General features: G+C 42.1%; 1 protein-coding gene across 3 annotated transcripts; it reads left to right on the forward strand.

Annotated features, from left to right (window-relative positions):
- The first annotated feature begins 238 nt into the window (after positions 1-238).
- On the forward strand, positions 239-11,425 carry acat1 (acetyl-CoA acetyltransferase 1). 3 transcript variants are annotated; one of them, XM_089017349.1, is made up of 12 exons: positions 239-358; positions 784-831; positions 923-1,040; positions 1,298-1,393; positions 2,845-2,945; positions 5,773-5,916; positions 9,507-9,657; positions 9,734-9,829; positions 9,914-10,027; positions 10,507-10,571; positions 10,727-10,884; positions 11,021-11,425. In XM_089017349.1, exons 1-12 carry the CDS (start codon positions 308-310, stop codon positions 11,139-11,141), a joined length of 1,263 nt encoding a protein of 420 aa, XP_088873475.1. In that variant the 5' UTR covers positions 239-307; the 3' UTR covers positions 11,142-11,425. The 3 variants fall into 3 exon arrangements, with proteins under 3 accessions (XP_088873475.1, XP_088873476.1, XP_088873477.1); XM_089017350.1 differs by having other exon boundaries at positions 262-347; XM_089017351.1 differs by lacking the exon at positions 239-358 and adding an exon at positions 512-666.
- Positions 11,426-13,876: the final 2,451 nt, after the last annotated feature.

Genomic DNA, 13,876 nt, shown 5'->3' on the forward strand with positions numbered 1-13,876 from the left:
TTGGTTGATCACATCGTTTTTTCTCATTAATGTTAATAGTTTTATTGGACGTAATGGATTCTAAAATTGACACTGGCTCTGCTTGCATATGGTTAGAAGTGTATAGGTTACCATAGAATTTTGAGCAAAAAGAGGAGATTTTGTGGTAGTCTGAAACAATTTTGTTATCAATTTTTAATACGTGGATGTACTGTATAGTTTGTGATTGCGTCATAGTAACACGCCTCTCCACGTGATTGGCTACAAGAGTCGAGGTTGTCTGTCCAGCCGAAGGTGAAGTCGACTTCGTGTCACATCGGTTTCAAAAATGTCATCAAGTGGACTTTTAACCATGCGAGCCGGAACATGCAAGCACCTGGTAAGATGGGTGTGTTCAGTAATGCAGTACTGTACTTCAAGGGCGCCACTTGTCATATGTTTCATTTCTCGTGTCCATGCCTCCTGCAGTTGTAAATATTTAGCGGCTGAGCTAACTAGCTAACTTCATTGTGATTACGTTCGTCCTTGATTGCTAACATAAACTCTTTCCACGAGTATCCTTCTACCAGTAGGTTTCGTGATTTTTCAAGTGAATTGTTTCTTACTATACATTTTTTCCTCCGAGGCATTCACAGAATGATACGTAGCATAAAGCCAAGGCGAATTTAAAATGCGCCTCCTTTAAAGGTAGTTAACATTAATTGTCCTTTACTTCATTGCTAAGCCTTTACACAAACTCAACAACTGTCTTCTGAACTTACATTATTGTTCGGAGTCTTATGCGTCACAATTCTTCTACTTTAGATTCACAAATACCTGTCAAGAACCTACACGTCTCGTCCCTCTCTCAATGTAAGTTTAGAACGTACATATGTATTATTATTATTTGTTATTTCGGTGTTTGGAGTGTCTACTTAATGCAGGTTCTATTGTGATGTTTCAGGAAGTGGTCATTGTCAGCTCAGTCCGCACTCCAATGGGCTCCTTCAAGGGCAGCCTGGCAGCCGTACCAGCTACAAAACTGGGCTCTGTAGCCATAAAGGGAGCGATAGATAAAGCCGGTACAGTTTATTCCCAACTCGTTAGTGAAAGAGGTTTACATCTCTCCAATTGCAAAATGTGTTTTTATCCAGATCCACTGATAAACTTGGCATCAAATACATCTTCCTTCGTTGTGAAAAGCAGTTGCATATGTTGTTTTCAATATTATAAGATTATAAAGTCGATAAAGGACTTTTCCTTTTTTAAACCTGTGTATTGGTAAGGCACAGATCTTGATTTTGATGTAACGACCGTAAATGCCACTGTATGAAATTAGGAATAAAGCCTGAAGATGTGAATGAGGTCTACATGGGCAATGTGCTCCAAGCAGGAGAAGGACAGGCTCCCACCAGACAAGCATTGCTTGGCGCAGGTGAGATGTTACACGATTAGTCTACTATGCCGGGTTGTGCATAAAGTTCTCTGTGAACGATTGGAATAATTTGCACAGGCCTCATACGTTGTGCCTCACTGTGTTGATTGTTCTATAAAGGTCATATTTCCATCCATTTGTTTGATGTTAGGAAATCCACAGAATATTCACTTCCAGTGAATATTCAAGGATTGATATTAAAGCGCTAAATTGCGCATAACTCCATGTCATTTCAGTTCCATAAAATATCAGTTGTCACAGAATACTGGACAATAAAATAAAGCCAACCAATTTATGATATGGTAATTGCTGTACATACTTCAAAAATGTTTGAAAGCAGAATCTTCTCCACTTATATCATTGTGTTGAGTTTTTTTTTGTAAGACAAGTGTGCCATTTTTTTTTGTCGTGGGCCATTTTGGAGTTATGTCTACCCACATAGGGTCAAATAATGTTTCATCATCACATAGTATTATTAATTTTTTACATCAAATTGGTGGATTACTAGTTTTAAAATCAGTTATCTATTTGTTCTTTATTCACTTATGGTTAAAATGAGTGGAAACAGTGTCAGAAACTATGCAAAATCTCAATGTTATTTATTGCACATGATAATTTTACATTTTGGTACAGATTTTACAAAGGATCATGAAAGTTGACAGTCATGATCTGTTTGACAAGTTACGTGAAATGATCTGGCCCCCGTGCGTTTTATACTTGTTTTGGAAGCGGTGCAGGCAATCCTTGTTGTTGCATCGTTATTAACTTTCTGCCACTGTGACTATTAATACTAATGGTTATCCGTTACTCGTGAGGGAATTTACTATTAATATGAATGGTTATCCGTTACTCGTGATTATTAAAAATCCAACCAAACGATCAGAATGAAAGCCAACATATATGACTCGCGAAAAGCCGCGGGGGCCGAGGCTCGAACGCGATCCGAGAAACGGCCAAATGGAACGAGAAAAAAGGCGAAAATGTGACCCGAGCGGGACCCGCAGATTGCGCGGGAAATTTTTGGAAGCGGTGCAGGCAATCCTTGTTGTTGCATCGTTATTAACTTTCTGCCGCTGTGAAGAAGCCGTTGATGGGCATGTGCTATCCCGCGTATTCGGTTTCTTCTGAAGTGCTAAAATAGCATCATGTGGCACAGCTCCAAGGTATTATCAGCTGATTTCAAATGCAACGCAGAGTTGTCAACAAAAATGAATGAACCAAAGCGGCATGTTTGAAATGAACAAGGTTTAATTGTATCACAGAGGGAAAAATAAACATTTGTAATACTCCAGATAGTCAAATAGCCAGATATAAGTCTTTTTTTTTTTTTTACATCTGGCCTAATTCTGAACACCGCTTAACAAATACATATGACCGCACTCAGCATAACTGAAATGTTATCAGTGGTTGATTTTGAGAGTGGATGAACTTTTTCAATTTATTACTTTTAGGTTTGACACTTGGCACTCCAGCAACAACCATCAACAAAGTTTGTGCCTCTGGGATGAAGTCAATCATGATGGCAGCCCAGAGTCTTATGTGTGGACACCAGGTAGATAAAGCCTTTTTTTTCCTGTGGGCGTCCGTTAGTGCACCCCATTTCAGAAGTAAGCTTTGTATCTTTCTCTCAGTGCCCATAATTATACATAGGTTGTTTAGGTTTAGGGTTTCTTACATATTGTATTGAATATTAGTATTGCTAGAGATTTATGTTATGTGGTGATTTTTACACCATTGAAGGAATTTGCCAGGAAAAGAAAAATGGCTGTCAATTGGCAAATTTAATTCATTCAGTTCATATTTGTGAGAATGTTGTGTACACTCCAGCAGATAAAATTTAATACAGTGATACCTCAGCTCATGAACTTAAAGTTCATCTGCCAAACATTTATTTCCCATAAGAAACCATTGAAATTAGAGTACCCCATTCCCAGATCCCCATAAAACAGAATTTTCTACTAAATAAAAGTGTTTGAAATAACGTCTGCCCAGATGCCCGAGGCGTGTAACTTCCAGAACCTCTCTGCCCGGGTGGCCGACAAGTTTTTTTTTTTTTTCCTTTCAAATCAAACGTTTGCTTTATTCCGATTTGGAAATATTCGTTCAGTTTGAAATTTCGGAATTTCAGTTCGTTTGTCAATTTTTAATTGCGGGTCATTTGGCAATTGACATACTCTGCAGCCAATCAGAAGCCTGCATCGAATAACTTCGCGGCTGGACTTTCCTGAGCGTTATCATGTCATGCATTTGCATATCATTTTTAAAAGTAGACGCACAGAAAACACAAGAAAAATGGATGTGGTTAGGAATCAAGCCAAAACCTCAGCCCCATAAGACAGACTCAAAAGAAGCTAACAAAATGTATGACACTACAAAACGTAAGCGCACATTGAGAGCGTTGAAGAAAGAGGAGTTTACGTGGCTTGCAGCAGACGACGCAACACAAATATTGCACTGTGCAACCTGCCGGGAAGTGTATGGACAAACGACAACTGGAGCAAAATCATCAGCAGAGGATATTTACGATAAATTAAGCAAGGGAGCATTTGTGGTAGGTACATCAATTACTTAATTTTAAAGGGTTGTACTTTTATATATTCTGATTAGCAATCCTTAATACTTTGCAGCAATATTTATTTTGCGATACGTCGTCTTATTGTGTTTCAAGTTGTGAATAATCGGGCAGGCAACTTTATGGCCGAGCAGGCAACTTTTCAGAGTTGTCTGCTCTGGTGTCCGCTAACTTTTTGTCATGAGTTTCAGACACTGTAAATAAGCCTTAAAGGTACACAAAATGTACCTTATTTAATGTGTAATACGTGTGCTATTGTATTGTAATTAAAGAAATAAACTCTACTGTATATTAAAGTTGGTTTCGGAGGAAACTACATCAATGACCACAAAGGTATTGTGGTCATTGATGTAATTTCCTCTTGATGCTATCCGAGTGAAATTGCCGTGCTTTCTTGGCGATAATACCCACACTCACACTGTCATCTGCTAGCTGCTTTTTGTTAGTCCAAATCAACAGAACATTTTCAACCGCTTCTATTGCCTGAGATTGTTGCTTAGGCAACACAGAAACACCCTTAGCCACACACGCACCCTTAAAGGACAACCGACAGCACTTTTTTGTTTCCTAACTGAAAACGCTTTATAGTATCTAAAATACCCAAAACACGCAGGATGATATTTTTAGTCAAATGCAAAGCACCAATAAAAATGACTTAAAGTGTCTAAAAACTACTTCAAATTGAACCCGGAAGTCGCCAGTTTCAGAAGGTACCGCCCCCTTGTTCATGGTATCACGCCAAGACTTCTTGCCTTGCTCGAGAATCAAAACAATGGCTTCAGATTCGGAGATGTTTTCTTGTTACTCATCCAGTTATGAATATGAATCAAATAGTTCTGAGGAGGAAATCATACATGTTTGCAATCGATTAAAGAATTTTTTCTGTGTCATTTTGAGGTATCTGGGGGCATAAATGTAGCATCCAAACAAGGCAGAAGATGGCAGGAGACAAGGCTCCGTGTCTCCTGGGAATTTTTGTCAGCGAATATCAATTAGTTGTTTGGTGCAACACACAACGATTCACCATCGCGTTATTTATGTGTTTTCCTTCTAATTTCGCCATCAACACGGATCAAGACGAAATTTTCAGACCAAACACAGTACCGCAAAATGCATTGACATGATGAAGGGACTGCTACAGTGTGTCCTTTCTCGGTCAGGGGCGTTCCTTCCGTGACGTAACGTCAGGACTCGTCACCAACTCAAAAACAAGACTTCCGGAATATTCAGCGTGAGTCTTGAAACGTAAAATATAGCTATATGCGGTGGAATCTTTGTAAAATACGCTCAGTAGACGTTATTTGAAGCGATTTTACAAATTATGGACACAACTTGTCCGGAGGCATCGGTTGTCCTTTAATAGCTTCCTTGTTCTTAAGGATGGTAGCAATGGGTGACTTGGCGTACTGGTACTGGGACGCTAAGTCACACAAATCCACACCTCGTTCGTGTTTTTCGATGATCTCCTTCTTCTGCTCGACCGTAATTTTGTTTTGTGTCTTCGGCTTAACACTAGCCTGTGGTTGGGTCTTTTTCGGTGCCATAACAGGAAAAGGGTGACGAAACGTAGTCCGCCAGCCACCATGGCGCTGTTCGACCATGTGGTTTGGTGTTCATCCACCAAAAAGTAGTCCGCCAGCCACCGTGGCGCCGCGTGGTTTGGTTCGTCCACTGAAAATTAGTTCATCAGCCAAGACTATATGCTTGCGAATTTAATGTTCGTGAGGCGAAAAGTTTGTGAGCTGAGGTGTTCTTATGCGGAGGTATCACTGTATTAAATAATTTGTGTTTTTAAATTATTGTTCAGGAAGTGATGGTGGCAGGAGGAATGGAGAGTATGTCCAATGTGCCTTATGTGATGCCTCGAGATACACCATCCTACGGTGGCGTTAGAATGGAAGACCTCATTGTGAAGGACGGACTAACTGATGTCTACAATAAATTCCACATGGTAAATCTCTACTTAATTTGATAAACAATGGCAGCATGGAAAATGTCATTTATTTATTAGCAGAATGAATATACAATATTTTAGTATACTGTACTATAATATAGGATTATCTATGTGGCAGAGTTGAGTCAATGCAAGTTTTTAGTTGGATTTGAAAGCTTCGCATTCCAAATCAGAATCAGAATCAGAATACCTTTATTCGTCCCGCAATGGGGAAATTTGCAGTCCACAGCAGCAATTGAAGAGGGATGGGGTTGGGGTGGGAGTGAAAGGATAGAAAACAAGATATTCTAAGCATAACAAAATAAAAATGTCAACTGTATACTGTGCAAATGTAGATGTGCAAAAACCGTTCTATAAACAAGACTGTACATAGTGCAGAATCAAAAAATGCATTTAGATATATTGCAACAACCCATATTTACAAGTGTCCAGTTTTTTTTTGTTTTTTTTTCACATGTGATCATTGGGAATTGTGAAACCTGACAGCAGTCGGTAGGAACGAGCGGCGGTACCTCTCCTTCTTGCAGCGTGGGTGTAATAGTCTCTGGCTAAAGGAGCTACCCAGAGCTGTCAGGATGGGCAGGAGGGGGTGGGAGGGGCTGTCCGTCATAGCTTTTAGTTTAGCTAGCGTCCGTCTGTTGCCCACCTCCTCTAGAGAGTCCAGCGAGCAGCCCACGACAGAACTGGCCCGCTTGACAAAGCGCTCCAGTCTTTTTCTGTCCCGGGTGGTGATGCTGCCTGACAGAGCAGACAATGCCATAGTGGATGGCTGATGCCACCACAGAGTCATAGAAAGTCTTTAGGAGTGACCCCTGAACTCCAAAAGACCTCAGTTTCCTGAGGAGGAAGAGGCGACTCTGTCCCTTTTTGATTAGGGCATCCGTGTTTGTTGTCCAGTCCAGTTTATTGTTGAGAGTAACACCGAGGTACTTGTAGGAGGTCACCCTCTCAATGTCCGAACCCTGGATGTTCAATGGTGCAGGTGACGATTGTTTCCTGCAGAAATCCACCACCAGCTCCTTGGTTTTGCCGGTGTTAATCTGGAGGTGATTCTGCTGGCACCAGTCCACAAAGTCCTTTGTCAGTCCCCTGTACTCCCTATCGTCTCCCTCTGTAATGAGGCCGACAATAGCTGAGTTGTCAGAGAACTTCTGAAGGTGGCAGGTTGGGGTGTTGTAGTTGAAGTCCGAGGTGTAGAGGGTGAAGAGGAATGGAGCCAGGACTGTTCCCTGCGGCGCTACGGTGCTGCAGAGAAGCCTGCCCGACTCACAGTTCTTTACTCTCACGTACTGTGGCCTGTTTGTGAGGTAATCCGTAATCCAGGATGTGAGGTGATGGTCGACTCTGGCATGCTGCAGCTTGTCCCCCAGTAGACTTGGCTGGATGGTGTTGAAGGCACTGGAGAAATCCAAGAATGTGATCCTCACCGTGCTCCCAGCATTCTCCAGGTGCAGCAACGCCGTATGGAGGAGGTAGATGATGGCATCCTCCACACCGATGCTGGGCTGGTAGGCAAACTGCAGCGGGTCCAGCGATGAGCTTGCCAGCGGTCGCAGGTGGGCGAGGACGAGTCTCTCCAGCGTCTTAATCAGGTGAGACGTCAGCGCCACCGGTCTGTAGCTGTTGAGCTCTTTGGGGTTGGCAATCTTGGGTACTGGGACCAGGCATGACGTTTTCCACAGCTGTGGAACTCTGCCCAGCTTCAGGCTCAGGTTGAACAAGTGCTGGACAATGACACACAGCTGGTCGGAGCAGGTCTTGAGGAGTCGGGAACTGATGTCATCCGGACCTGCTGCCTTCCTCACCTGCATCCTCCTCAGTTGGTTCCTCACCTGCGCAGTTGTGACAGACAGGCAGGAACCAGGAGGCAGAGTGGCGGCTGAGGGTGTGGCAACGATTGGGAGGGCAGATGTTGGTTGTGGAAAGCTGGTCGTGAGAGGGGGCAGGGAGGGTAAGGCCACAGTGAGAGTTGGTGCAGGTGCAGCTACAGGTGAAGTTGACGGTGGGCCGGGGGCGGCTGGCGTCTTGTCAAACCGATTGAAAAAGCGGTTGAGTTCATCTGCCCAGTCCTTGTCTTTTTCGTTCAATGTCACTGGGCTTTTGTGGCCTGAGATGTTTTTCAGGCCCTTCCAGACACCAGCGACATTGCTGGCTTGCAGCTGCTCCTCCATTTTCATCCTGTAGGCCTTCTTCCCCTCTCTGATCTTCCTCCTCAGTTGGATCTGCACGGCCTTCAGTTCCTCTCTGTTGCCCGACACAAAAGCCCTTTTCTTCTCCTTCAGGAGGACTTTTATGTCGGGATTAATCCATGGTTTGTTGTTGGCAAAACACCGCACAGTCCTGGTGGGTACGGTGTTTTGTTCACAAAAGTTAATGTAGTCTGTGATGGTGTTGGTGAGTGAGTCAATGTCTTCCCCATGAATCTCAGTAAAGAGCTCCCACCTGGTTGAATCAAAACAGTCCCGCAGAGCTTCTTCAGCTTCTGTGGACCATCTTTTGATCGTGCGGGTCACAGCTGGTTGCCTCTGCACAAGGGGTTTGTACACAGGCTGGAGATAAACCATATTGTGATCTGCTCTTCCTAGAGGGGGAGGGGGGAGGGTTTGTATGCATCCTTGCCGTTTGAATAAAATAGGTCCAATATGTTATTGTCTCTGGTGGCACAAGTTACATACTGTGTGAATGTTGGGAGGGAGAATTTCAGGGAAATGTGATTGAAGTCCCCTGAGATGATAAACAAGGCGTTGGGGGACTGGGTTTGCAGCTTGTTTACAACAGATATGAGGGCATCGGAGGCAGCGCCGCCATTTGCCGTAGGGGGAATGTACGTCGTCACGGCTATGACGTGTGAGAATTCCCGTGGCAGGTAATGCGGCCGGAGGCTAACGGCTAGCAGCTCGATGTCCCGAGTGCAAAGTTTTTCCTTCACCGTGATGTGCCCAGGATTGCACCATTTGTCATTCACAAATACAGCAATCCCCCCTCCTTTCTGCTTACCGCTGCCTTCATTTCTGTCCGCTCGTACGAGTTGGAAGCCCTCCAACTCTGCGTGGGCGTCCGGAGTGATTGCCGAAAGCCATGTCTCCGTGAGGAGTAGCAAGCTGGCTTCCCGGTACTCCCTCTGCCAGCTCGTCCATTTTATTTGGGAGCGATCTCACGTTCCCCATGATGACGGACGGGAGAACGTGTCAGTATTTCCTCGTTCTTTTGCGGCGATCTTTCCCGGCCCGACATCCTCGTTTCCTCCTCTTCGGTTCATCGGGGATGTCTGGTGCGGCGGCCGCTAGTCCGCTATTAGCCCGCCACGCTAGTAGCTGGTCTCGACTGTAAACAATGGGATTCCGCGTGGGCGTGGATTCCCCGTTCACAGGAGCGATGAAAAAGTAAAAAATAACGGCGATGAGCAAAAGAAAAGATGCCCATCTCCTCTCCGTAGGTTTATGGAACGAGATTAGGCAAAACAAAAACGGAAAAGTAAAGAAGTGAAAAAGTAGACAAGAAAGGGAAAGAGCTGCTGTGGAGGCAGCCACACAGGGGGGCGCCATCTTCAAGAATGAATACTAATCTTTGATGTCATCACCAAACAGGGCAACTGTGCCGAAAACACTGCAAAGAAAAGCAGCATCACCAGGGAGGAGCAAGACAGCTATGCCATCAGCTCCTACACTCGCAGCAAAGTGGCATATGAGTCGGGGGTGTTGGCCAAAGAGATCGTTCCAGTTAGCATCCCACAGAAAGGTTGCTAAGGGCGCAAAACTTTTTTTTTAAATACTTCTTTGTAGTATTTTCATGATATATTTTTCATAACTTTCAGGCAAACCTGACGTGGTCGTGTCCGAGGATGAGGAGTGGAGGCGGGTGGACTTTAGTAAAGTTCCCAAACTTAAGGCAGTGTTTCAGAAAGAGAATGGTAATAATGATCAATTTGTCTTTCCTTCAGTTTTTTTCTATTTGGTAAATGTCATGTTGCCTCTGTTTTGTTTGATCTTTTTAGGTACGGTGACTGCCGCCAATGCCAGCACTCTGAACGATGGAGCAGCTGCCCTTGTATTAATGACAGCAGACGCTGCAAAAAGACATAATGTCACTCCACTGGCCAGGATTGTATGTAAGAAAAATTTATGATGAAGTCTAATTTGGAAAGCGAGAAGTGTCTGTTTTTTTATTATTATTCCCTATAGGGTATGAGACAGCCCAAGCATCCACAATCCATTCACAAATTGTGGCGTAATTCACCCGGTGCTGCCTCGCAGTCTTAGTAAAGCTGCATTCGCCATCGCGCTCACACCCCTCGCAACTTCATTTTTAATTTTCTTTCAAATTAAAAGGCACCATCGCTGTCTATTTCTGTTCATTACCATGGCAGCCAAGCACAACAGTAACAGCTGACTTCTTGCGCTTCAGGCATATTGACTTTTTTATTCATAACAACACAGATAATAATGAATTGATGACCTGTTTCTGAACTGACAGTTATCAAATATTTGATTCGTTTTGATCTCCAATGACTGAGTTTGAAGTGGCCTGAAGTCTCATGTTTCTGTTTTAAAAGAAATGTTTAATTGTAGTCTTTATTTTTCTCCATAGCATTTGCTGATGCAGCTGTCGCACCCATTGATTTCCCCATTGCTCCTGCATATGCTGTACCAAAAGTATGTACACGTTATCTAAATTCTGAGTTTCCTGTGGTTGCTAATTACCTAGTTCAGAATCAAAATAAGGAAGCCCTTTGCAATTGATAATTGAAGAAGTACATCCAGCCTATCAATGTTATTAAATTAGAAAGTCATTTATGTGTGACTGTCAGGTCTTGGACGCAGCCGGGCTGACTAAAAACGATATTGCCATGTGGGAGATCAATGAGGCCTTCAGTGTGGTCGTTCTGGCCAACATCAAAATGCTAGACATTGATCCTGCAAAAGTGAATGTCAATGGAGGAGCCGTGTCACTCGGACACCCCATTGGGTAAGCAGTAGAAAGATAAAATACGTCTAAGTTAAGTCATACTTATTCATTATTATTATTGTTGCTGTTCCTGAATGTCAGTGTGGTAAAGAACTGTTTGTATTTCCTCGCCATTTCCACTTCTCTCACCTGTCAGGATGTCTGGAGCAAGAATCGTGGGTCATATGGTGCACAACCTCAAGTCTGGACAGTACGGTCTGGCAGGTATCTGCAATGGAGGGGGTGGAGCCTCTTCTATTATTATCCAGAAGTTCTAAAAAAATGGAAAGGGGACGCTTACAGCCTTTAAATTCTCTTTTTGGAATATATGATGAAGGGATTGTAGCATTCTAATTATTTGCAAAGCTTCCTTTTGATTATGAAGAATGCAGTGTTTTTTATCAAGCTCCAATAAAGGTGGCCTATTTACACTACACCCAAGGACTTAACTCTTCTGACATCATAGCTCCTATGTTACACTCCTTTGTTAAACAATTTGTTGGGAAAATAAGTTTATTTAACCCTGACCTGAGATGGAAGAATAAATAGTTTTGATAAAAGCTGTGCTGTATTGAATTGAAATTTTGTTTCCCTTTATTGTTGTAGCAAGTGGGCCGACCAGTAAGCAAGTGGACCCACTCTGTAAAAAAAAATCTCAGTGGACAAGAGCTTTTTTTCTCCTCAAAATGCTCGCAATGACTTGACTCGCTTGTGAATGAATTCCTCATTTACATTTCAAATGTAAATTTGTTTTACCAAATGTACATTTAGTGTCTCCATTTTTCCATCATTTGATACATTTGATCTATTTTGTCTCTGCAACATTGACTTCATTTGCCATCAATAACCAGCATTTTTAATAGTATGTTATTTGCCACAGAAAAAAAGATTTTCACTTTTTTTAATCAATGTTTGTTAATTTATTTATTCATGTATTTATTATTTATTGTAATCATTTTTTTATCAATCAGTTATGCTGTAAAAATGTAATTCATGTTGATCACTGTAGATTCTATGTTGGCCACTCGATGGCGCCATTTAATTGTCATTATTTTGTTACCGGTGGCCTTTCATTGGTACCAGCTCAAAATCACGTCATTCAGGAGTTTTTAAGACTGTTTTAAAAATAGATTTAGCGATTCGTTGAAGCACATTTATCTATGGTTTAAAATGTAAAAATATATGATTTCGTTTGTATAAAGTAACGTTGATAATATCGAGTGCACGAGAGTAGTACTTTACTGGCTGTAGTATATATGGATGACCGCCAGAGGTAGGAAAAGAAGTCAGACAGTACCGTACATGAAGGAAAATTCGAGTATACTTTGATGCAAAAGTACCGGTAATGAACGACGTCATCACGGTCCGATTTACAAACATATGAACTCTACAGAGTAGCTTATTCACCATTTGATTGGCAACAGTTAACGTGTTTTGTTTAAAATGTCATGTCTGCATTCTTTATATAAACTGTAGCATAGAAAAAAAGAATTAAGAACACGTTATTATCGTTTTGCCTTTACTTATAAATGAAGTCCATGCGCCGCTCCTTCTGAAGAAAGGCATCTATACCTTCTTTGCAGAAGCCTTCCTTATCTTTCTTCAGTTTTAATAGTTTCTCTATTTCTTTCAATTTAGATATGTAATCCTCCATTCTGAGACTAAGGCCAAGCAACACGAAAAAATGACTGGATGGTTGCACTTAACTTGCTGTTTACTGTAGCTTGCTCTCACTAATTCTATTATTCTGTAGCCGAGGAGGAATCATCAGCGCGCCCTGTCATGAGGCAGGAGAACTGTGTGCCTCACCTATGCACACAGTTTTGATTAAAATAAAATAAAAGAAACACTGTAGTACAGTGTTTTCAATGTAAAGTGACTCTCCATTATATACACCAGCTAAACTGGAGAAATTTAGTTCATATACTAAACGTGTTTTTCCCACTTTAATAGCGATATGCAGAGGGACAGCAATGCGGTCTCACTGCAAAGCAAGCCAGCACAGTTAGCATAGTCATTGCGCAATCCATGGTGAGGCTCAGCCGGCTGCTGCCTCACCGCTCGTCTCCACTTAGTACTTGAATGGTAAATGTGAAAATTAAGCGATTTTGAAAAAAAAATCCAAAAATGGTGAGAAGTTAAATGGAAAGGAACTTTAAAGTACAAATTACTGAATAAATATAACTGTTTAATTTATTTTTTCATTTGATATTTCCATGATGACAGGTGAGACACGGCCTCACCTGCCTCCCCTGACTGCACGTCACTGGGTAATGAGGTTATTTTTTACTATTAGTCCTCAAAACCGTTCAACTACAATAGTTACAAAAGCGTCTCGACACACAACACTTTTTTACTAACTCGCCTTAAATTCAAATTGAGGATTTACCAAAAAAAAGCGTTTCTTCAAACAGTTCCCTAAAATAAAGTAATGGACGAGGAATCAGAACTGGCTGCCCCTCACCATGACGAATGACACTATGAATCCCTGTACGGCGCTTAAAGGGCAATCGACGTCACTTTTTTATTTTTTAACTGACATCAGAAAAACGTTTTATAGCATCTAAAATACCCAAAACACGCAGTATGATATTTTTATTCAAATGCAAAACACCAATAAAAATGACTTGTCGTGTCTAAAATCTGCAAAAAATTGAGCTGCGAATTGCGCATTTTCAGAAAGTCCCGCCCCCAGTTCGTGACGTCACGCCAAGACGTCTTGTAATGTTGGAGAATCCAAACAATGGCTTCAGATTCAGAGAATATGCTTTCTTGTTACACATCCAGTTATGTATATGATTCAAATAGATCTGAAGAGGAAAGCATACATGTTTGCAATCGATTAAAGAATTATATGTGCCATTTTGAGGCAACATTGGGGGAAAATCGCTCACTCAAAAAAAAAGCGGCACAAAATGGCGACCTCCAGTGGCCACCTCCGCTTCCACAGGCTGATAAATTCCTTATATGGAGCTTGGATGCCCTCTTCCGGCGGCTTTAGGGTGCAACACGG

The sequence above is a fragment of the Hippocampus bargibanti genome, linkage group LG16 (genome assembly GCF_051943395.1).
Source record: "Hippocampus bargibanti isolate YZ-2025 linkage group LG16, ASM5194339v1, whole genome shotgun sequence".
Classification (NCBI taxonomy): Eukaryota; Metazoa; Chordata; class Actinopteri; order Syngnathiformes; family Syngnathidae; genus Hippocampus; species Hippocampus bargibanti.